Raw genomic sequence first — 23,487 nt, forward strand, 5'->3', positions numbered from 1 at the left:
TCGGATAGCTCTGAAATACTGTGCCAAAGAGGTATGAGGGGATGTCTGTATATACGTGATTTTGGTGAAGAGATGAGGTACATGTAACCAAGCACACACTTTATAGCCAGTTACTGCCAGTCATGAGGAGCAGACGTCGCCATGAAGGATTTTAGTGCCTTTCTAGATATGAGGCAATGCAAGAATTGAGCTCATTAAACCCTCTCCTGAAAATATCTAATTATCCGAACACCTGTTCTGCCAGTTTTCCCAGAGCACAGAGTGCCTCACTCCTGATCTCCACCCTGAGCTCCTTTCAGGGGCTGCCGAGGGTCAGCAGCTGCTGGGGCTCATGATTCAATCGTGTGGAGGCACGTGGCAAGTGCCAGCCTCCAGTTCACATTGCCATATGCACATTTGTGGACAGTAGATCTCTAGAATTTTTTCCTCTTGTATGACGGAAACTCTATAGTCATTGAATAATTTCCCTAGTTCCCTGTCCCCTCAGCCCCTGGCAACTACCCTCTCCTCCTTGTTTTTATGAATTTGACTGCTTTTGATACCTCATATAAAAAGATTCAAACAGTATTTGTCTTCCTGTGCCTGGCTTATTTCACTTAGCATAACACCCCCTGGTTCATCTGTGTTGGGCCAAATGGCATGATTTCCTTCTCTTTTAAGGCTAAATAAATATCCCATTGTAGGTACTCGCCACGTTTTCTCTATCCATTCACCTTTGATAGCTATTTAGTTATTTCCTCTACTTGGCTATTGGGAATAATGGGAGTGCAGATATCTCTTCAAGATTCTGTTTTCAGTTCTTTTGAATGAATACCCAGAAGTGGGACTACTGGATCATATGGCAGTTCTATTTTTAATTTTTTGAAGCACCTCTGTTCTTTTTTCCATAGTAGCTGCACCGTTTTTACATTCCCACTGACTGTACATCGGGTTCCATTTTCTCTACACCCTCACCAACACTTGTTATTTTTTGTTACTGTCTTTTATGTGGGGGAGGATTAATAATTTTCCCTGTATCTTTCTAGAGTCTTAGCCGAGACACCCCTGTGTTTAAAGACAGATTAACAAGAGAAAAACAAACAGAAGTTTAGTGACATAGGTACGTCCAGGAAAAACTAACTCCCCAAAATGACCCAAACCATCACAAGCTAAAGACAAAAGATGTTGGGGACTGGGGAGGCTGGTTATGAGAGGGGACTAGGAAAAGCACAATAAACAAGAGTAAAGTTGTTTTGCAAATTTAAATTCTTGTTTTCTCCATTGATAAGAGTTTCTAGAGGTTGAGAGTCATCCTTCTCTCTCTGGTACAGAGATGGAGAGACCCTTACATATGGAGATTCCCCTTGCAGATTTTTCTTACAAAAGAGTAATTTCTGCTCAGTTTTCAGAGCTTCACATATGTGTACTATTTTTTAGAAATAACCAAATTAAAATAATCACTATGGCAAAGGGGCATATTTTGCACCTCTTCATTTACAGTGGCCACCTTAACAAGTGTGAGGTGGTATCTCATTGTGACTTTGCTTTGCATCTCCCTGACTGCTGAGCATTTTTTCATATACGTGTGGGCCATGTGTATGTCATCTTTGGGTAAATGTCTTCAAAAGTTCTTTGCCCACTTTTAATTGGGGTATTTAATTTTATTTTTTGCTAATGAGTTGTAGGAGTTCCTTATATATTTTGGAAATTAAACTCTTTTTAGATATATGGTTTGCAAATATCTTCTGCCATCTATTGGTTGCTTTTTCCCTCTGTTGATAGTATCCTTTGCTGTGCAGAAAGTTTTAGTTTAATATAGCCCCAGTTGTCTGTTTTCATCTTTGTTGCCTGTGCTTTTGGCAACACAGGAAATCATTGTCAAGACCATTGTTATGAAGCTTCCCCCTCTATGTTTTCTTCTCAGAGTTTTATATCTTCTAGTCTTATATTTAAGCCTTTAGTCCAGTATGAGTTGATTTTTGAGTATGGTGTAAGGAAGAGTTTCAGTTTCATTCTTTTGCGTGTAGATGTCCAGTTTTCCCAATACCATTTGTCAAAGAGATAATCCTTTCTGCATTTGTAGTCTTGGCACCCATGTCAAAGATTATGTGACCATATATGCATGGGTTTATTTTTGGGCTCTCTGTTCTGTTCCATTGGTCTGTATATCTATTTTCATGTCAGTACCATTTTGCCATATTGTTTTACTAAGTATAGCTTTATAATACATTTTGGAATCAGAAGGTATAAGGCCTTCAGTGTCTTCGTTCCTTCTCAGGATTGTTTTGGATCTTTGGAGTCCTTTGTGTTTCCATATGAATTTTAGGAATTTTTTTTCTGTTTCCCCAAAAATGCTACTGAGATTTTTGATGGGAATTGCACTAAACCTGTAGATATCTTTGAATAGGGTGAACATTTTAACAATATTAAATTTTCTAGTTTCTGAGCCACCCCAAAACATGCCACTTTGGCATAAAGATTAAAGTTGAAGGCATTTGAGAAGAAGCAAATACAGGAAAAGTTCTCTGCCTTCATCCATTTGCCCAAAAGCAGGGTATAAATTTGTAAAAATGTACCCCCCTCTCCTCTCTACAAAGAATGACAGAAGTTAATCTCCAGAGACAACTCTAGACCCTTATCAGCCCAGAGATAACACCAGAGGAATCTATATAACAAATTAGCCCTTATCTTTTCTTAGCTTCACCATATATTTACTTTCCCACAGTTTCCTGCCTCTAGAAACTCAAAGTCCTTTTCCTTTGTCTTGTCACTTATCTATAAATGTATTGTTCTTTTGTTAGGATGTTATGTAAGCCCAAGTTCTAACCCTCTCTTTGAGTTACTCATCACTAAACACTCCTGTGTATATGTATGATGAGTGCATTAATAAACTTCTGATTGTTTTTCTCTTGTACTATCCTTCTTTCAGTCTAAGTTGCAGGGCCCCAGGCAATGAACCTAAGATAAACAGAGGAAAAATATTTTCTTCTTCCTCCACAATGGAATAGCTTTGCATTTATCTGTGTCTTCTTTAGTTTCTTTCAGGAATATTTTCTAGTTTTCAGTGTACAGGATTTTGCATCCTTTGTTAAGTTTACTCCTAAGAATTTTATTGTAAATGGGATTGTTTTCTTAACTTTCTTTTCAGATTTTCATTTTTAGTGTATAGAAATGCAACTGATTTTTTTAGATGTTGATTTTGTATGTTACAACTTTGTTAAATTCATCTGTTTAGCAGATGTGTGTGTGCATGTATGTTACTTAGAGTTTTCTATATATGAGATAATGTCACCTAGAGAGACAAAAGAGATAATTTCCTTTCTTCCTTTAAGATTTGGATGCCTTCAGTTTCTATTTCTTGCCTAATTGACCCTAGCTGGACTGCCAGCACTATGCTGAATAGAAATAGTGAGAGTAGATATTCTTGCCTTGTTCCTAATCTTTGAGGGAAAACCTTTCAATTTTTCACTGTTAATACGTGAGTTGTAGGCTTTTTATATATGGCCATTTTACGTTGTACTAATTTCCTTCTCTTCCTACTGTAAGAGAATTTGAGACTTTTTGTCTTTTTTTATTTGCTTATTAAACTAATATAAATTCAGAGTTCCCATCATGGCTCAGTGGTTAACGAATCCGACTAGGAACTATGAGGTTTCGGGTTCAATCCCTGGCCTCGCTCAGTGGGTTAAGGATCCAGCATTGCCGTGAGCTGTGGTGTAGGTGGAAGATGCAGCTGGGATCCTGCGTTGCTGTGGCTCTGGTGTTGGCTGGCGGCTATAGCTCCGATTAGACCCCTAGCCTGGGAACTTCCATATGCCACAGGGGTGGCCCTAGGAAAAAAAAAAAAGACACACACGAAAAAAACTAAATTCAATTTATATTATAAATTATTTATGACCTATTATTATAGTTTTCTTATAATTTGTATCATTTAAATTTCAAAATTCAGATTTTTCCAATTTTTTCAAATTTAGTGCAGATCATTTAGAACATTCTGGGAGTTCCCAGTGTGGCTCAGTGGGTTAAGAACCTAACATGGCATCTGTGAAGATGCAAGTTTGATCCCTGACCTCACTCAGTGGGTTAAAAATCTGGCATTGTCACAAGCTGTTGTGTAGATCATGGATGCAGCTCAAATCCGGTGTTGCTGTGGCTAATGTGTAGGTCTCAGCTGAAGCTCCAGTTTGACCCCTAGCCTGAAACTTCCATATGCCACAGGTGCAGCCATGAAAAGAAGAAAAAAGAAAAAGAACATTCTGAAAAATACAAGGACACAAAAGGAAAAATTACTCCTTATAGTATTCTTAAAGTTGTGTTAACTTCTTTGTTTTTTTTGCTCAGGTAATTTGGCTCAGACAAGAGCCAGGATAACAGCAGCCTCAAGGTCTTTGCCTCCACATTTCAGCGCTGGGAGACCCAAGGTGAGTAGTAGGTTTGTACTCAAAATACTGTGGCCCACAAGATGTTTCCACCGTAGGGATTATGCTTGGTGGGCAACATTAATTGCCTTTATCTGGGCAATCTGAAGAGAGATTGACGGCATTTAGGAATCGGAGGTTAGGAAATTTGAAACAACATCATGGAATCCTTTGCAATTCTGTGTCGGGGGGAAAAAGCTTTTCCTCTATCCTCTTAATTTCAGTCTCTGGGGGACTGTGAATTAAACTCAAACTGACAAATAAGCAAGAGAAAAAAATACCCATTTTAGTCATATACATACAGAGTTCACTAAAAAAAAGTGACCCAAAGGGAAAGTTAGATTTTAGGGCTTATACACCATCTTAATAGGAGATGAAGAGAGGAAGGAGGACATTTCTGGGACAACAAATGACTTTGGGGAAAAATAAATCGTTCTTTAGGAGACTAGATGGGAGGCACAATATGACAGTGTCTATTTAGGCATTTCTTATCTCAGTGCTGACTTCTCATCTCTGGTGATAGGAATCAATCTTCCCTGATTACTAAACTCCCAGGGAGGGAATTGATGACAACTGAATTCTTTTGGGAGGCTCTGCTTTTAGGCAGATAAGGGGAATTCAGAAAAAGCTTCTTCTCACAACTGTTGACTCTTACATGTCTTTAATTCAAAATAATCCTTATGCCACTGTGGCATAGTCTAGACCCCTTCACCGGATTCTCAGAAAAATCACTTAAGGTACAGAACAATAACACTTGAAAATACAGTTCATCTAGGAAGAGATAAAGCACTTTTCCTTGAAGCTATCACCAACCTGCAGAGGAAGATGACAAATGGAGTTAGCAGGGAGGAAAGAAAGCAAACCCTTCTCTGTTGCTCTGCCTTGCTCTCTGAAAAATGAGCAGTGCACTTGTCCGTGCAAAGGGCATGTTAGAAGGGTTACTAAATATCCTACTGTAAAATATTTTGAACTGTTCCATCCTTCTGGCTACTGTTTAACAAGAATCTCAAGGACTGGATGGTTAATATTTATTTGAATATACTAACACCGAGAAACAACGATCCTAAAGGTGATGGAAAAATAAACAGATCACATCTCTCAATTTTCCTACCTTTTTGTTTATATTGAATATTAAATTATTTATTTATTAAAGAATAAGCCATATAGCCACACATCATACTGTTAAATATTACCACCAAATTAATACAGACATACACACTCCTTCTAAGAATATAAGTCATGCACATAATAGGGATTCAGATCATCTTTGTTAAGATATTTTTTAAATCTTGTTTTATCTATTTAGGGTCACACTTGCTGCATATGGAGGTTCCCAAGCTAGGGGTCGAATTGAGCTACAGCTTACACCACAGCCATAGCAATGTGGGATCCAAGCCAAGTCTGCGACCTACATCACAGCTCATGGTAACGCCGGATCCTCAACCAACTAAGCGAGGCCAGGGATCAAAAAAACCTGTGTCCTCATTGATACTAGTCAGATTCATTTCCTCTGAGCCACGATGGGAACTCCTTTGTCGAGAATTTTTATACGCACATTGTTAATACGATTCTGTAGAATACTTTTTAACCTTGTGGTAAGATATTAGGACTATTTAAAAAGAGTTATATGGGCCCCTAGAAGAGATTTACAGAGGAGTTTCACTGGTTCTGAGAGCCTCCTGATATTAGATATAAAATTCTGTTTGTGTTAAATACAGTTGATTCTCATTACTCATGAGTTATATTCTATTAACTTACTGTGAACATTGAATCAGCAAATACTGAAGCGTTGCTCCTAGAGGAAATACACAGTTAGGTTTGTACCAGCCTCTGGCCACAATTTTGTCAGTTGATTAATACATAATCTTGTATTATGCATATTTCTATTTAAACACATCTTATTTAATACAGTTGACCCTTGAACACAGGGGTTAGAGCATCAACTCTCTGCACAATCAGAAACCCACATATAACTTTATAGTGGGTTCTCCATACCCACAGTTCTGCAGATGCAGAATCAGCCAACCATAGATCGTGCAGTAGTATTGTATTTACCACTGGGAAAAAAAAAATCTGTGTGTAAGTGAATCCATGCAGTTCAAACCTATGTTGCTCAAGGGTCAACTATATATTCTTACAAAGAATTAATTATATGCAGTATTTCTTTGTATAAAACAATATTTCAAGTACAGTATTTGTGTCATCGAACTCAAGGCCAACAGCACTATAACTCGTGCCTGAATGAAGGTTATCTAACACAGAAATGGTCTACAACAAATACATTACAACCTTCTAACACTTAGCACTTCAGCCTGTGATTAGGGGTTATTTTTGCACAAAAATGCAAAAATCGTGGCACTTAAGTAGACCTTGTAAAAGACACGTGTTTATAGCATGCGAGCTGAAATCACAAGGTAAGAGTATCACCTTGTTCAGCCTCCGCTGAAGCATGCACATCAGTTGTCTCAAAGGTTGCACCGCTCTGCTTGTCTGCAAATGACCATGAAAGCATTGCGAATATTGATTGATTTGGAGGTTACAAATAAGTTTCAGCAAGTAGGCAAATTCACGAATATAGAATCTGCAAATAATGAGGATCAACTACATATGTGTTTTTTGGGGACATTGACTTCCACCAGATTCTAAAAAGGATCATAACACGAAAGATGAAAGACTACTGTGTAATATTCTCTGTTAGTCCATGTTCCCCTCCTTTCCTCAATTTGATTTTTGACTGCTGGATTCTTCCAAGACCTGTTCCCCGGCCTTCCACACTCAGTATCAGCATGTTATCTCCCTCTCTGCACTGCCTTCCTGAGAAGTGTGCCCTCTAGTGTGTGGTTTATATTTAACATCGTTACTATAAATGGGTATAATGTGAGGTGAAAATGACTAGAGATTTATTTTCACTGGGAAAGAAGATGAATTGAAAGTTCTAATCAAGGCATCAGAAAATATGAAGGGTAACAGCAATTTTAAAAAAACAACAACAAAAATCTTGGAGTTCCAACTGTGGCACAATAGGATCGGAAGCATCTCTATAGCTTTGGGATGCAGGTTAGATCCCTGCATGGCACAGGCACAGTGGGTTAAATGATCCATTATTGCCAGAACTGTGGTGTAAGATTTCAAGGGTGGCTCAGATCTGATCCCTCCTGGGAACTACATATGTTGCAGGGAGGCAAAAAAAAAAAAAAAAAGAAAAAAGAAAAAAGAAAGAAAGAAAACAAAACTCCATCACTCCCTCTCTGCCTTATCTAGGACAAAATAGCAGAGGTGGCCTTGCAGGAAGCTGGCCAACACATTTAGCACCCCCACATGGCAATCTTGTTCTCCTGTTCACTGCTATGGAGGTTTTTGAGAAGAGTGATGCTTTAGGGACTTTTTTTTTTTTTTTTTTTTTTTTTTAAGAGATGGATCACTTGATAGCAGTAACAATTCTTTACAAGAGGTCTTGTCAAGAAGATAAATATAAATACTTCTGATGTTTTAGGATGCACGTAGTGGGTACTTACCAGACCAGGGAAATAACGCTTTGGTTTTTCATTTATCGTTGAAATCTGGATGGTTTGTGAGACTTTTTGGAGTCTATGTCTTTATCCTAGAGCAAATTTAGTTGATAGAGGAGGCAAATCTTTTTAGTAATACCATGCTTTCAAACTGGTTTGATAAGTTATAACAAGCCACACAGAAAGGCAGTATAATGTTTAAGAAATATGTTTTAGAATCAGAGCTGGGTTCCAGTCAAGGCAGGGCCAGTTACTAGCTGTAGGACATTGGAAAATGTACCTAAAGATCTCTGAGCTTTAACTTCGTCATTAAGTAGAATAGGAGTAATAATAGCGCTTACCTCATAGGGTCCTTTTGAGAATTCAGTGACATATGTCGGTAAAGTGTTTAGTACGGTGATTTCATGTCGGAAACAATACATGTTTTATTGCATTTTGATAACCATCTAAAATTCCATGTGTGGAGTCCACATTTATATGGAAGCTTGCTCATTTCCTGTGGGCTTGTACCACAATTTGTAAGGCTGTACCTGACTACTTTGAAGGCTAACCAGCACCACCCACAAGGAATAGGGCAGGACATTTGTCATGTAGGCTTTCTTGACAAAGCAAGCTTGCTCAGCTCCAGCTGGCTTATATTGTCATATAAATTGGTGGTGTAGAAGAAGAGTATCCTGGGTTAGACAGATGATGGTTTTTCCAAAATATCAGTTTTACCAATCCTTTTGAAATTGGTTTCATTGGAAGTATTTTCTCTGCTGCTAAATAAAAGGATTTCCTTGCTGTGTACATGGGAGCAAGGACTCATCTTATTCTCTGGACCAAAACCCTACATCCCTAATATTGATCACTAAACTAAAATTAAATCAAGCGTAGTAATGATGGAAGAGGGACTGACTGACCCTTGCCTGTGTGCAAGGCCGTGGTTTTTACTAACGAGGCGAATAGAGGCTTTGAGAATCTCAGTAACAAGTCCAAGTCCACCCAGTTGGTAAATGGAGGAGCCAGAGTTTGAACAGGTATATCCAATCCCAAACTCTGCTCTGTAGCACCTAGTCCCTAAAGCCTAGGCAGCTTTTCTAGTCTCTTTTCCTGCCATCCAAGGTAAGAACTTATACAGTGCTGTGGAGAAGACTGTTTGTTGTTGTTGCTGTGAAATCCCCACCTTTGGAAAGAACTGTTTGCTAGATGATGACCTCAGTAGAAATCTACTTTCTGGATTGTTTCCAAGAGACTTTTTTCTTTTTTTAATTAAATGACACTACCATTAAGTAAATTAGCTCAGAACGAGGAGCTCTTAGGGTAGACAACAATCTTCTTATCTCTTTTGAATTTTTTTTGAGTTCTGTGGAGTTCAGGGTGAGCCCAGTGCAAACAGAGGTCTCCAATTTTGAAGGGCCAAGCAAAGCACCTTCTGGCGTATCCCTTGTCCAAAGTGAAATTCCCCGATAGATCCACTCCTCATACAGGAGAACCTTGTGACTATGCAAATATGCAAGATTCTTGACCAACCCGAGACCTTTCCAAAATCTTAAATTAAAAGATACCCCAATCGTGTATTACTTTATTCTTTAAAATATTGCACTAAATATGTGGGTGATGAATTATAGATAAGTATTAACATTCCCAAGTTACATATAACACAGAATAGTTAACTTCCCAAGAGTTAACTCTGGATGTGATTACAAGGATAGACTGTAAAGCTATGCTGGGTTGTTAGACAGAAGAGCCCACCAGTCCCGTAATTTGGATTGCTAATTGGTGCTTCATTCTGTATTTTTCCAATTTGCTGCAGAGGATGGGTGCTGATCTTGAAAATAATACATATCACACTTTTAAAATTATGTCTTAACCGAATTAATATACGTTGAAGATTTTTCTGATCACTAAACTGTTAAATTCTCAAATGCCTAGAGTCCACTGTATGTTCTGAGGAAGGGTAACAGGTAAATTCTACTAATAAGAGAAATATGGATGCGCTTTTCAGCTGCCCTTTCACAGAGCATTAGAGCCTGAGGGGCTGGCACTGGCTGGCTAGTTTGAGTTAAAAGGGAGGGAAAAGCAGGGTTCAGAGCAAACTGTGGTTCATCAGGGAGAATCTCTGAATAAAAAGAAGTAGTGGGGAAATTCCTGAAAGTTGTGTGTATGCCTGTGCGTGTACGTATGAAGGTCAGATGGGAGAAAGAAAATGAGAAAGAATGTTTAGGAAAACTTTCAGAATTTACAGTTTGGCCAAAGGAAGACCCTAGCCAAGATATTTTTTCCTTAGTCCTGCTTATCTTTCCCCAAACTTCATCAGCTCCAAGTCAAGGTGAGATGTGGGAGAAACCTTCCATGTGGCCCCTGTAGATACCTTGGAGAGTATGCCATAGGGCCTCTGCAGGTGGGGGAGGGGTTATCTACGTTTTTCTTTTTTTCTGTGTGACAGCAGCCTTCCTTCTCAACACAGCTTTCAGGTCCTCCTTTCTCATTAAAAAAAAAAAAATTTAAAAATTAAACCTACAGGCAGTTTTACTGTTGCTACAGTTGCATCCCAATGAAGTGATGGCTTTGGGAACATATCCAGTCTGCCGCCTAGAGAAAGAAAGCTCACTGGCCCCCTCCCACCCCACATTGCTTCACTCAGACATACCCTCGTGTTCCTGCTTGCGATTTAGGTTGCTTTTATAGTTTTTGAAAAAACAGCTCCAGGTTTATTCCCCTTCTTCAACAGACCTGTTTTCATTATCCAAGCCAACTGAAGCATTTTCTTCCATTTTACATACAGTCTCTTAGATGCCCCTTGAGGTAAACCTCATTATTCACCTGCCTCCCTTTGCCCCCATCCTTTCTAGCACCCACTTTTCACTTTTGTTGAACAAGGCTGTAGACATCCTCACCCGAGGGGAGGTGACTGCCTGGACAGCAGTCCACTGAGCGGAACAAACGTGCTGACAGCAGCATCTTCCAGTTCAAATGTTCCTGCTTCATACCCTTGCCACCTGTTCTGAGCAGATGGGAGGCTGCCACTGTGGAGGAGGCTAAAACGCAGTTCATGCGCTCTGCAAACCAAATAGCTTTGTGTGTTCAGGATCTGGGGTTTATTGCTGCAGTAAAATGATAAAAATAGGGTGCTTGCACTTGTTTGCTACAGTTGTTTTCATTTATAAATTCCTCCCAGTCAGCCCAGGTAGTTGGAACAGGTGATTAGGAACAGTATCCCATGTTCACTTAGGAACCGACGGAGGCAGGAGGGGTGTGGCACTGTCTGGGTCTGTTGACAGGAAAGCTACAGAGCTCACCTAATTCCCTGTCATTCAATAAAATTAGGAGATTGGGACTGACATATACACACTACTATATATAAAAGAGATAAGTAACAAGGACCTACTGTATAGCACAGGGAAATCTACTCAATAGATTAATAACCTGTATAATAACATATGTGGGAAAGAATATGAAAAGGAATGGGTATATGTATAACTGACTCATTTCGCTGTACCCCTGAAACTAGCATAACTTTGTAAGTCAACTATCCCCCAATAAAATTTAAAAAAAAATGAAAAAACAAACCCTGGCTCTGGGCCCCATGTCTTTGTAATTGCCCAGCCTCACGGATCATTGCCCAGTTTTCTTTTGAGAAATAGTTTGGTCTCCTGTGACATTATTGGAGAGCTTAGCAGTGGCCCATTGGAACATGGAGAAATACAGAAATAACATTGATGGGGTCTCGTACTGAGACCATACAGTACGTTCGAGAGCGTGGTCATTGTCAAGAGAATAGAACAGTAGAAATTCTGCTTTCTTTTGGATGTCCTTAAAGCTTCTCTCCATAGTATATACTGTTGTATCCTAAACATCAAGGCCCCTCAGATATTTGACTTTTCAGATTTTGGAAACGCCAGGAAGTGAATTATCTATATCCTCAAATGGCTTCCTTCTGCCTGTGCTCCAGGTGGACACACTGGAGGTGATACGGCATCCAGAAGAAACCACCAGCATGAAGGGGCAGACCGTGGCTTCTTACTTCCGGGTATGGACTCTTCTTGTTCTATCTTCCACCTGTTTCCAGAAAGGACTTGCCAGCCTTTGCCGTGAGAGGCCCAGATACCACAGAGTTACTGAAACAAATGCAAAGCTCAAGGGTCAATTAAGAAAGGTGGGGTGAGGGGAGAGAAGCATCAGAGCAGGTAGCCTACTTTGGAGGACAGTGTTCTCTGATATCAGAAAGACCAGACGACATCTCAGGTGTCTACAGAGGGCCCTCCCTGCCGCTAGCACATAACCCTGTCCACTGAAGGTGCTGATTCTGTTAGCATCTGAGTTGCTTCTCGGCCTTAAAGCTACTGGAGTCAGCCACTTTTCCAGCATATTTACTGAGAAGTAAAGTAGTTAATAAAATTCCAGAAGGTGGCTTATCAAGTTCATGAGATAATATATCTTAGCTTCACCTTACTTTCCTGGATTGAATTGACCCATTCCAAGTCCCATTTGCCTGAGCAGAAATGGAGGGTCAGGTGGACCATGAGCTGGAGTTGCCAGACAGGTTGAATGGCAGGGCCTGGGAGCCAGCACGCAGGGAATGAATGTTCTACCAAAAGCTAGCAGATTCATGAAAGATCTAAAACCAAGAAGTCTGACCTATCCAAGCATGCAGATTAGAATTGGCTTCAGAATTGTGGACTATAGGCATTCCTGTTGTGGCACCAGTGGAAACGAATCTGACTGGTATCCATGAGGATGCAGTTTGATCCCTGTCCTCACTCAGGGGATTAAGGATCCGGCATTGTCATGAGCTGCGGTGTAGGTCACAGATGCAGCCCAATTCCCACATTGCTGAGACTGTGGTATAGGCCAGCAACTGTAGCTCCAATTCAGCCCCTAGCCTGGGAACTTCCATATGCTGCAGGTGCAGCTGTGAAAAAAAAAAAAGAAAAGGATTATAGGTTACAGGGGCCCAGAGATCCTGGGGTCTAGTGCTTCTTCTACACAGTGATCCCAGATACAGCTTCCCTGGAATGTGGGCTTTCAGTTCCTGTTTCATCTCTTTCATGGTTGGACTTTTCTAACTGACACTTATTTCTTATCTTGAGATCTACCTGCTTCTGTGCCTGTAGTGGCTTTGTTGCATCCTCTATGTGTGTGTCCCACGGAGGCTCTGGTTGACTCTGTAAAATCATCCTCAGGATCCCGGAGTTTCCTGCTGTGGCTCAGCAGGTTAAGAACCTGACTAGTATCCATGAGGATGTGGATTTGATCCCTGGCCTTGCTCAGTGGGTTAAGGATCCAGCATTGCCCTGAGCTGTAATGTAGGTCTCATATGTGGCTCAGATTCCAAATTACTGTGGCTTTGGTGTAGGCCAGCAGCTGTAGCTCCAATTCCCTAGCCCAGAAACTTCCATATGCTGCAGGTATGGCCTTAAAATCAACAATAACAACAAAACTAGAGTCCCTCTTCCAGAGAAGAAGTCCCTGGCTTACAATGTTTAGAAATACATCCATGACAACCCGTTGAGTGTCCTCAAAATGCCGGTTCCTAAGTGCTAAATCTGAGGAAAAAGACATGTTGCCAAGCTAGGTAATATCATTTTGGATCAGTAGGGTATAGGATTATGAAATAATGGGATTGACTTGACGTGTGGCTTGTAATTGCCCCTGAGGACAAGTCCAAAAGAGAAGATGCCCAGTGGGTGCCAGTGAGGAGCCGGGAACTCCTCTCAGCTTTTCCATGTGCTCTCTGAGCTCTACACAGCCACTAGGTGGATATTAGCACATCTTCATTATAATCACCCTTTGGAGCCAAGGATCTTATTTTCTTTGCCCTCTTTGTTTTTCTTTCTTTTTTTTTTTTTTTTCCTTTGGTCTCCATTATTACCAATGGCATTGGTAAGATTTGCTTTGTGGTTCTTATGTTGAAGAGGCAACCGACCCCTTCTCTGAAGCCGTTCATTTTATTCTTTATTTTATTTTATTTTTGTTTTGGGGGCCGCACTCAAGACATAATGGAAGTTCCCAGGCTAGGGGTTGAATCGGAGCTATAGCTGCTGGCCTACACCACAGCCACAGTAACACAGGATCCGAGCCGTGTCTGTAACCTACACCACAGCTCACAGCCAACGCTGGATCCTTAACCCACTGAGCAAGGCCAGGGATTGAACCCAGGGATTGAACCTGCATCCTCATGGATTCTAGTCGGGTTCGTTATGGCTGCACCACGACGGGAACTCCTGAAGCTGTTTGTTTTAAAATGCAGATACAGCCGATGGCAGGTCAGCTCAGAATACTAGCAACAAGCTAGTTGTGGTGAACTTACAAGATAATCTTAAACAAGTTCTTAGACAGCTGAATTTCTGCCAAATGGGATAGTGCTTGGCACCAGATGATGTTTAAAGAATGCTTTTGAATCTGCAGCTATAAGCACTTGTCAAAACTTATACTGTTATTTACTTTTGCTGGGTTCTTGTTTAGCCTCAAATGTGCCATGAGTTGTTTATAAGCCAACACACTGCTCTGGAGGCCCAGCAGGCCTGTGTTGTAATTATCCATTACGGCAGTGGTACCTCATCTCGTGTGGGTTTTTTCTTCCCCTGGTAGTATTCTCTGATGGACCTGCTCTCCAAAATGGTGGTGGGACAGCCCCACTTTGTACGCTGCATCAAGCCCAATGATGACCGAGAGGCCCTGAAGTTCTCCCGAGACAGAGTGCTGGCCCAGCTCCGTGCTACAGGGATCCTGGAGACAGTCAGCATCCGTCAGCAGGGGTATTCCCACCGCATCCTCTTCGAGGAGTTTGTGAAAAGGTCAGGCCGGTTGGTATCTTGGGACACACATTACGTCAAATACAGTTCTGCCAAGGCCATTCTTCACCCCCAGAATTGCTCCTTCTGCCCACTGGCCTCCAAACACGTAGCTGGCTTGTTACCAGCTGCCACTGACTTGCTTAAATGCTGTGTTTCTGTTGTGTTCCAACTCAATTACAGTGATCTGGAGGCCAGGTTAAACTCCTTTCTGATCACATTTGTCTATAGATATGTATCTGTTGTATATCCTTATGTTTTGAAATCTCCAGGTTTTTAATTGCCCTGATGAAAGCATCCCCCACGAATGGGTCAAGATTCTGGCAAAGGCAGATGCACCCAGACACCCACTCCTCTCCCAGGGTCTGGCACAGTGTAATCTGGCAGCTCACGTCTACAGAGCACCTAAAATGTATCAAATGTGTCATCTCCTTTGATCCATACAACAGCCCTATAAGCTAGGCTTTATTATTATCCCCTTTTATAGAGGAGGAAATTGAAGCACAGAAGGAAATTTAAGAGATTTTGCAAAGGTCCCGTGTTCATAAGTGGTAGAGCCAAAATTGGAACCCTAGGCAATCTGGCTACAGCAGCCACACTTTTAATCTCCTCAGTCTTTACATTTAATAAATGTTTATTGAGATAAATTGCCGTAGAGCTTTCTAAACCCAGAAACTGCCTTTATCTTAGAGTGAAATGCTGCTTCTTTCTGAACAGCTGCCATAGGTATGCCTTGCATATGCGTATGATTACAGGTACAACTGTCACAAAACTTTTGGTGAAGAAATAAGGAAGAACAAAAGCAAAAAATCCACCGTCTCTGAGAAGCACTACTGTCTGAGGATATCCAGAGAGGAAAATTAGAATTCATTATAAATCTGCTGCACCCATCAGCCATCTTTAGTCCTTTGACCAACATTCTCAAACTTCTGCCCAAAGTCATTTTTCCAATTTTTCCCCAAGGGAAGAATGGATCCTAATAAGGCAGGTCGCTTTATCAGGTCTTCTAAATGCCACTAAATTCCACGGAGAAGAAAGTGCAAAAGAACATTCCTTGCAATGGGAACTTTCCAACTAAAAATAAGTACAAAACAACTTTTTAAAATGAAGTGTCTTTGAGGCTCTTAAATGTGGAGGTGGAACAAAACCAAAAAAGATTATTTTAGCTCATGAATGTGACTAGTCAAGTATTTTTAGCCACTAAGTGTTGAATACACAAAAATATTTAAGAAAACAGGTCAAATGCTAAACAGATTGACACTTTTTTGTTCACGATCAGAAAGCCATTAGGCAAGTATGAGCAAGAGTTTCAAAATGTCAGTAAATCTGAGGGTATCAAAGATTCCAGAGCCCGCAAGTTAATTGGTATTTTGATCCTTTTGAGCAACTTAACAACAAAATGGATGAGTTAGCAGTTTTCCCCCTTGATGTTATTCAACAAATAGGTGCGCCTCTTATCTTTCTGTTCAGGAGCGCTGTTTTGTAAACTCCTAGCAGGAAATATGCAGACAAAACAATCAAAGGCAGGGCTTATCAGGTGGAGGTAAATAAAAGATAAAGGCTTGTTTAATGTTACTCTTTACCTTTTTGTATTTGCTGGCACTCAGGACTGAAATCCTGACGTGCACACCTGAAAGGCAGTGTTTTGAGGATTATGTTGTCGGGTTCTCAGATGGGGAAGGGCTTCCCCACGTCACCCAAGTCTGCAGAATGGGCCAAACCTAAAATACACCCTTGTCCCATCATCCTTTAGTTTTTAGCAAAATGACTTGGAAGTGTTATTCCTCCCTAGGTTTCCATCTATGAAGCCTTCAACGAAAGGGTTGTTTCTAACACCCAACCACCCTTCCTTCCTTCCTTTCTTTTTTTTAATCTTGTTTTTTTTTGTTTTTTGTTTTTTTTTTTTTAGGGCCAAACTTGCAGCATATGGAGGTTCCCAGGCTAGGGCTTGAATCAGTGCTGTAGTATTAGGATCCAAGCTGAGTCTGTGACCTACACCACAGCTCATGGCAACACCAGATCCTTAACCCACTAAGGGAGACCAGGGATCGAACCTGTATCCTCATGGATGCTAGTCAAATTTGTTTCTGCTGAGCCACAATGGGAACTTCAACTTCTTCTTCTTCTTTTTTTTTTTTTAACACCCTTTCATCTGTGAGCCCAAGTGGGTTGGAAGCATTTATCTGTTCTCAGGTGGCATGAAGGAGGCCACCTGACGGTGCTGAACAGGTAACTGAAACCTGAAAGTCATACTGTTGAGACATCATAGAAAATGATTTTGTGGCCAGTGAGCTTAAATATGGTTCAGCAGAAAATCTGCACTGGGGCACACACACCATACCTCCATGTGTGTTCTGATAAAAGTCTGAAGGATCAGACAGCACATTTAGTTCAAAGTCCTATGGTTTGTTTCTTAAACTATCATAGTAAATAGTAAAATTTAGTGAGGAGATTGGAGTTCTTGTTTCATTTTGTACATAGTAATTGGCGGATAACCTAATATTTCTATAAAAGATGTCTCATCATCTGCATGTTAAGAAGACAGAAATACACAGAAAGTTCCCTAAAGATTTTCAGAGACTGAATGCAGATTCATGGGCCTTGGCCTCTGAGTCTTGGAGAAAGGCCCACATCTCCAATCGAGCTCACAGGAGGGACAACAGCATCTCCTGGGACCCAGTTCATAACAGATGTTAAATCAATGTCTGTTGAACAAAGTGACACTCTTACCTCTTTTCTTTCATCAACAGCTTTCATTTCTTCTCACAATGGCTTGAGAGCCATGGAGCCCTGGTGTCTCCTTCATCTCATTCTTTCTTCTGTCCCTCTACTTTATATCCTCCAGTAATCTAGGTGTTATCTTTATCTTCTCACTTTCTTCAAACAGTCCATCAAAAGTCCTGCCAACTTTACTGTTAAAGTTTCTCAACCAAGTTCTCTTGGGAATCTCCCCATCCCTTCTCCCAAGGCCTTTTAAATAGTAGTAATAGTAATAATTTAATAGCAACAGCTTCATTGAGATAAAATGCACATATAATAAAAATCATCCGGAGTTCCCATCGTGGTGCAGTGGTTAACGAATCTGACTAGGAACCATGAGGTTGTGGGTTCGATCCTGCCCTTGCTCAGTAGGTTAATGATCCGGTGTTGCCGTGAGCTGTGGTGTAGGTTGCAGACCCGGCTCAGATCCTGCACTGCTGTGGCTCTGGCGTAGGCTGGCAGCTACAGCTCCGATTAGACCCCTAGCCTGGGAACCTCCATATGCCGCGGGAGCGGCCCAAGAAATGGCAAAAAGACCGAAAAAAAAAAAAATCGTCCTTTTAAAGTACTCTTTGGTTTCAGGATATTCACAGAGTTGTGCAGCCATCACCACCGTCTATTCTGAGCATGTTTTCATGTGCTTACTGGTCGTGTATCATCACCTTGGAAGAAATGTTGATTTTACCCATTTATTTGTTGATTTTTATATACTCTGGACACTAGACCATTATCAAATATGACTTGCAAATGTTTTATCCCATTGTATGAGTTGTCTTTTCAATTTCTTGACGGTTTCTTTTAAAGCATGAAAGTTTTTAATTTTGGTGAAACACACTTTTTCTATTTTCTTTTGTTGGTAATGCTTTTGGTATCATATCTAAGAAGCTATTGCTTAATTGGTTTTCTTCTAAGGGTTTTATAGCTTTAGCTCTTATATTTAGATCTGTGGTCCACTTTGAATAATTTTTGTGTATGGTATGACATAGGCATCCAGCTTAATTATTTTGTGCATAGATATTGAGCTCTCCCAGCACCATTTGTTGAAAAGACTATTATTTCCCCTGTTGAATTATCATGGCATCCTTGTTAAAAATCAGTGGACCATAAATTGATCATAAGTTACTTTTGAACTCTCAGTTCTACTCCACTGGTCTATATCTATTCCAAGCCTTTTAAAGCATTTTTGTCCTGCCTATGCTATTTGCCAAAGAGCCACCATAATACAATTTACCTAAATTTCCTATCTAATCATGTTGCTTTCCTTGATTAAAGTCCTTACTTGAATTGACCATCCAGATCTCCTCTAGGTGACACAGCCCCTCTGCCTGATATAGGGGAGTCTCCCTAACCTGGACCCTACCCACCTTTCCAGTCTGTTTTCTCTTGTCTTCCTACCTCTCAGCTCACACTCCAGCAAAACTGAACTACTTATAGTTCCATAAACATCCCATGTCATTCCATGCTTCTTTGTTTTTGCTCATGTTATGCTCATGCTATATTGCCTGAATCCCCCTTCTCCAAGTTCTCAGTCAGCTGACTTAACCAGGCTAACCCTTGCTCATTCCTTAGGAATTTGAATAGTTATTATTTGCCCTGAAACACCCTCCTTAACTTTTCCAGGCTGAGTTAGGAGCCCCTTGGGTGTACTTCATCGGTAGCACTTACTACATTGAGGTGGAAAGTAGGTCTCTGTCTCTTACCTTGACATTAATCACCTGAAAGGCAGGGATATTTTTCAGCCAACTTCATATCCGCACTGTCCAGCACAGTGCCTGATAAAAATTAGGTGTTCAATAAATATTTATTGAGTTGAATCAAACTCTTATTCCTTCTTATCATCTCAATCCTCTTTTTTTACTTTTTTAAAATTATAGTTGATTTACAATGTTCTGTCAATTTCTGCTATACAGCAAATTGACCCAGCCATGCATATATATACATTCTTTTTCTCTTTTTCTGCATTATCTTCCATCATGTTCCACCACAAGTGATCAGATATAATTCCCTGTGCTATACAGCAAGATCTCATTGCTTATCCACTCCAAATGTAATAGTTTGCATCTACCAACCGCAAACTCCCAGTCCATCCCACTCCTTCCCCCTTTCACTTAGCAACACAAATCTGTTCTCCAAGTCCATGAGTTTTTCTTTTCTGTAGATAGGTTCATTTGTGCTGTGTATTAGATTCCATATGGTATTTGTCTTTCTCTTTCTGACTTACTTCACTTAGTGTGAGAGTCTCTAGTTCTATCCATGTTGCTAAAAGTGGCATTATTTTATTCTTTCTTATGGCTGAGTAGTATTCCATCGTGTCTATGTACCACAGCTTCTTAATCCATTCACCTTTTACCATCTTCTGACTGATTTTTTTGATACTTGTGGTTTTGAAGTGCATGACAGGCCTGTGGAGCTAGCTTTGTTGAGGTTAAATTGATTTGCATTGTAGAATAGAATCTAGATTGTTAGAGCATAGGATTTCAGGCAAGTGATAAGTAGCTCTCCATCAAGAAAAGGTAATGAACCATAATAAGTTAATAAAAAGCCTCTAACTTAGCTTGAAAATGCTGTTATTAGAGTTTAATGATTAAAAAGGTGACATTTAAACAAATTTGCCTTCCTTCTGTCTACGACAAACATTGTGTGGGTTTTTTTGTTTGTTTGTTTGTTTTGTTTTTCCTTCCCCAAAAGAGATCAACTTCACAGGACAAGGGAGATTATCTGTTCAGGCTCCTTTTGGCTTTTGAGCCTCTTTTCTGTTGTCTCACCACCTCTCAACTCACACTCTAGAGAAGAAGGAATCAAAGTTCCCTAGCACAGCACAACATATGCCTATTAAGGCAGTATCTATAAAAGTAGGTAGCTTACCTGGTGTATTAGTCAGGAATCTTTCAATAACAAGTGATAAGTTCCAATGAGTTGAAGCAAAATTTAAAAGGGAGTGATGTATTAGCTTACATAACTAGGAAGTTTAAAGATATGTCTGGATCCAGGGTATCAAGCAATTTTATCAGACCATTATCTTCCTTTCAGCAGCTTTGCTTTTCCCTCTTTTGAGTTTTTTGTCAGCTAGGCAGTTCTTCCTCACATGTTGGCAGAGATGGTCCATGGAAGCTCCTGCAGGAAGCCTCCTAAAGGCATAGCAACATTAGTAGCTAGAAAGTTCCTAAGAGTTCCCTTACAAGGAACCCTCTGGTTGTCCCAGCTTGGGTGACAGGCCCATGCTTAAACCAGTAGCTGTGCCATGGGGAATGATTGGCAGGGTCTTTGGTCAAGTGCCAGGGGATGGAGTCAGCCTCATTTGAACCATGGTCTAAAGGGCTCTGTTAAAGGAAGGAGAAGAGGAGGATGGATAGGCTGAAACAATAGGTATCCATTATCCCCGTTTGATCACTCCATACCCTGGAATCAACTGTAACAGTGCAGAAAGGTCCACCCAACCCAGGTAGCTATTTACCTAGAGGAGGGCTTTCATTTAGAATTTTCTAAGAAGAATAAAATTTTGTTGACAATAGCAGTAGTTGGAAAGTTGGAATAAGAACTGTATACAGTTTACTAAGTTAAACTAAGCATAGTTGGCTTTTTGTCCTGGGATCGGTCTGTCTTCCTTCCTCCCTCCCTCCCTTGCTTTCTTTCATTCTTTTTGTCTTTTGAATCATGGCTATACAGTAGGTTTCTGCAGTTTCCAGCTCTACTTCACCAAGGAATTAGAAAAAAACTCATGATCTATTCTGGCCCAGTTTGAATTCACCTTCTTGCATTTTTGACACTTTTCTCTGATCTTCATGTATGGGTCATGATGTTCTTGTCCCCACATAGGACTGTGTTGGATATCACTTTCCTTTGTCAAGCTCTCTCTCCTGGCCTCTATTTGTACTCTGCCTATAGTCTTTAGTAATTACTTTGCTCAAAAAGGCTGTGCTTCCCTTTCATACTATAGGAATTTAATTCTTGCCATTATTTAATATTCCTTTGACAAAGGGAATCTAAACTGAACTATACTTATCTATAGTGTAAGAGAGAGGACCCACAATACTTCTCACTGAGGACATCTCCAGAGTTGACCAACTGACTTTATTGGACTCTAGAGCAACCCTTTGAGATCCAGATATTTTTGCCAATGGGTCTGCAGCAACTCTGGACATCTACACATTTTCGAAGTTGACCATTGTTTTCAAATCTTTCATATTTGGACTTTGACCTTTGACTTCATGCTCATTTTGTATCCCTAGCATCTTGTATGGTGTGATGTCCAGTCCATGGCTGTGTTTAGTATTTCCCAAATGAGGGAATTAGCCAGGAATGTATCTGATTGTGAATAACAAACACTTTTAGTGGCTTAAACCAGAGTTTCTCAATCATAGCACTGCTGACATTTCAGACCAGATAATTCTTTGTTGTGGAAGCCTATTGCTGTGTCTTATAAGGTGTATAGGAGCATCCCTGGCTCCTACCTATTAAGATGCCAATAATTCTCAAGTTGTAACACTAAAAGTTGTCTCCAGATACTGCCAAATGTCCCCATGGAAGAGAGGGGCAATTTGCCCAAATCAAGAACCATTGTCAAACAGGTTGTTTTTCACAAAAATAGAGAGGTAAGCTATTTTTAATATTAGTTTAGCTATTCAGCGATGTCATTAGTGACCTGAATACCTTCTGACCTCCTTTCATTCCTATTTTTTTTTAAATCTTCTTTAGGGATGGATTGGCTTATAGTCTTATGGTCATAAGATGGCTGTTGCCTCTCCAGGCATTATGTCTGCATTCAAGGCAGGAAGAAAGGAGAGGGGTGGGATGAAAGGCTAAGTCAATTACATTTCCCATTTTATTAGGAAAGAAGACATTCTCCCAGAAATGATTTCACATAATCTCCCATTGGCCTGAACAGGGTCCTATGACCATTCCTTGCTACAGAAATGGGCTTAGAAAGTGGAGAACAAGAATCGGGCTGGAAATATTGTCACCCAAAGAAAAATGCCTGTTCAGTTAGCCAGGAAGAGGTGAAAATGGAAATGGAAGAGGCACTAGTTACGCTTATCACAGAAAAGAAATCGAGAGTTTATGAATGGAATGAAGGAGTGACTGAATGACTAAGGGGCCGAATGTACTTGAATAAATACTTTCAGTTCCTCATAACCCACTCATTTCTCACTCCTCGCTACCTAGCTTCTTCCTCAGGATTGTAATTTAAGAATTACGAAGTGCAGAAGAACCTGAGTCGAAGCAGGCAGGATATTGAGGACCCTTTCATCCCATTACCATGGAAAGGCAGTGTTTGCAGTTTTAAGCCTGCAACAGATTCTTTTAGTTCTTGCAAAGTGAGCTGAATATCATCAGTTATCACTGTGAAAACCTCGCCTTTGAGGACAGAGCCCCTAACATTCCCTTACAGAGACCCAGGGTGAGGACTGACTCATAGGACAGGAGTTGAGAGAAAAATCAACATCACAGAAGAATACAGACATCTCAAGAAAGACTGAAATCCAAATTTTAATTTTCAAAGGATAAAGCTTCTACCTTCCTCTCTGAGTAGTCAGTGGTGAATAGGAAACACAAATCCTGCAGAAGCTAGTATAGCAATGCCATGCCTTGGCCCTTATAGGACATCCCTGGATTTTTTTCTTTTTTTTTTTTTTCATCTGTAACCATACAGGTGAGAGCCTCACATAAAATAGATCCTAATGTGCCATTCAGATAAGGTAGAATATCTGCAGCTAAGTGAATAGACTCCTCAGTGCCCTGCAAATTGATTTACACAGTAGCAAGGGACATGTTAAGAGATAATACTTAGGGAGGATAATAGGCAGCTTCAGATTTATGAGTGAAATATATTGCATGCTTATGTGCAGTCTCTGCATTCCCCCTCTAGGGGTAGCAGTTGAGGGGTGGCATTCTCTGAGAGGGGTGTCTCACAACTGCAGTCCTTGTATACTGTCATTCCCACCTTTTTGTTTGTTTGAGAGAGTGAGTTGCTCACTGCTCCCCAACTATGTGTGTGTGTTGTCTCCTATGTAGGTGAGGCTTGGATGACTTCTTTTCTCTCTTAAC

At 40.4% G+C, this 23,487-nt stretch overlaps 1 protein-coding gene across 23 annotated transcripts in view; it reads left to right on the forward strand.

Moving 5' to 3' along the window:
* Nucleotides 1–23,487, forward strand: part of MYO3B (myosin IIIB) — a 453,696-nt gene that overhangs the window by 268,281 nt on the left and 161,928 nt on the right. For 20 of the 23 annotated variants that reach the window (XR_014829526.1, XR_014829527.1, XR_014829525.1 and 17 more), the window contains 3 exons: nt 4,321–4,400; nt 11,841–11,918; nt 14,480–14,685. Coding sequence is in view for 19 of the 23 variants with exons in the window: in XM_084999448.1 (XP_084855574.1) it covers nt 4,321–4,400; nt 11,841–11,918; nt 14,480–14,685 (364 nt within the window). In the remaining 4 variants the exon portion in view is untranslated. Of the gene's footprint in view, nt 1–4,320; nt 4,401–11,840; nt 11,919–14,479; nt 14,695–23,487 lie in introns of those variants that run through there. The other 3 variants (XM_084999438.1, XM_084999442.1, XM_084999452.1) reach the window with 1 other exon arrangement.

This window comes from Sus scrofa, chromosome 15 (genome assembly GCF_054392235.1).
Source record: "Sus scrofa isolate SSC_HxYL_T2T_F1_AM1 chromosome 15, Sscrofa_HxYL_maternal_Yorkshire_Landrace_v2.0, whole genome shotgun sequence".
Taxonomy (NCBI): Eukaryota; Metazoa; Chordata; class Mammalia; order Artiodactyla; family Suidae; genus Sus; species Sus scrofa.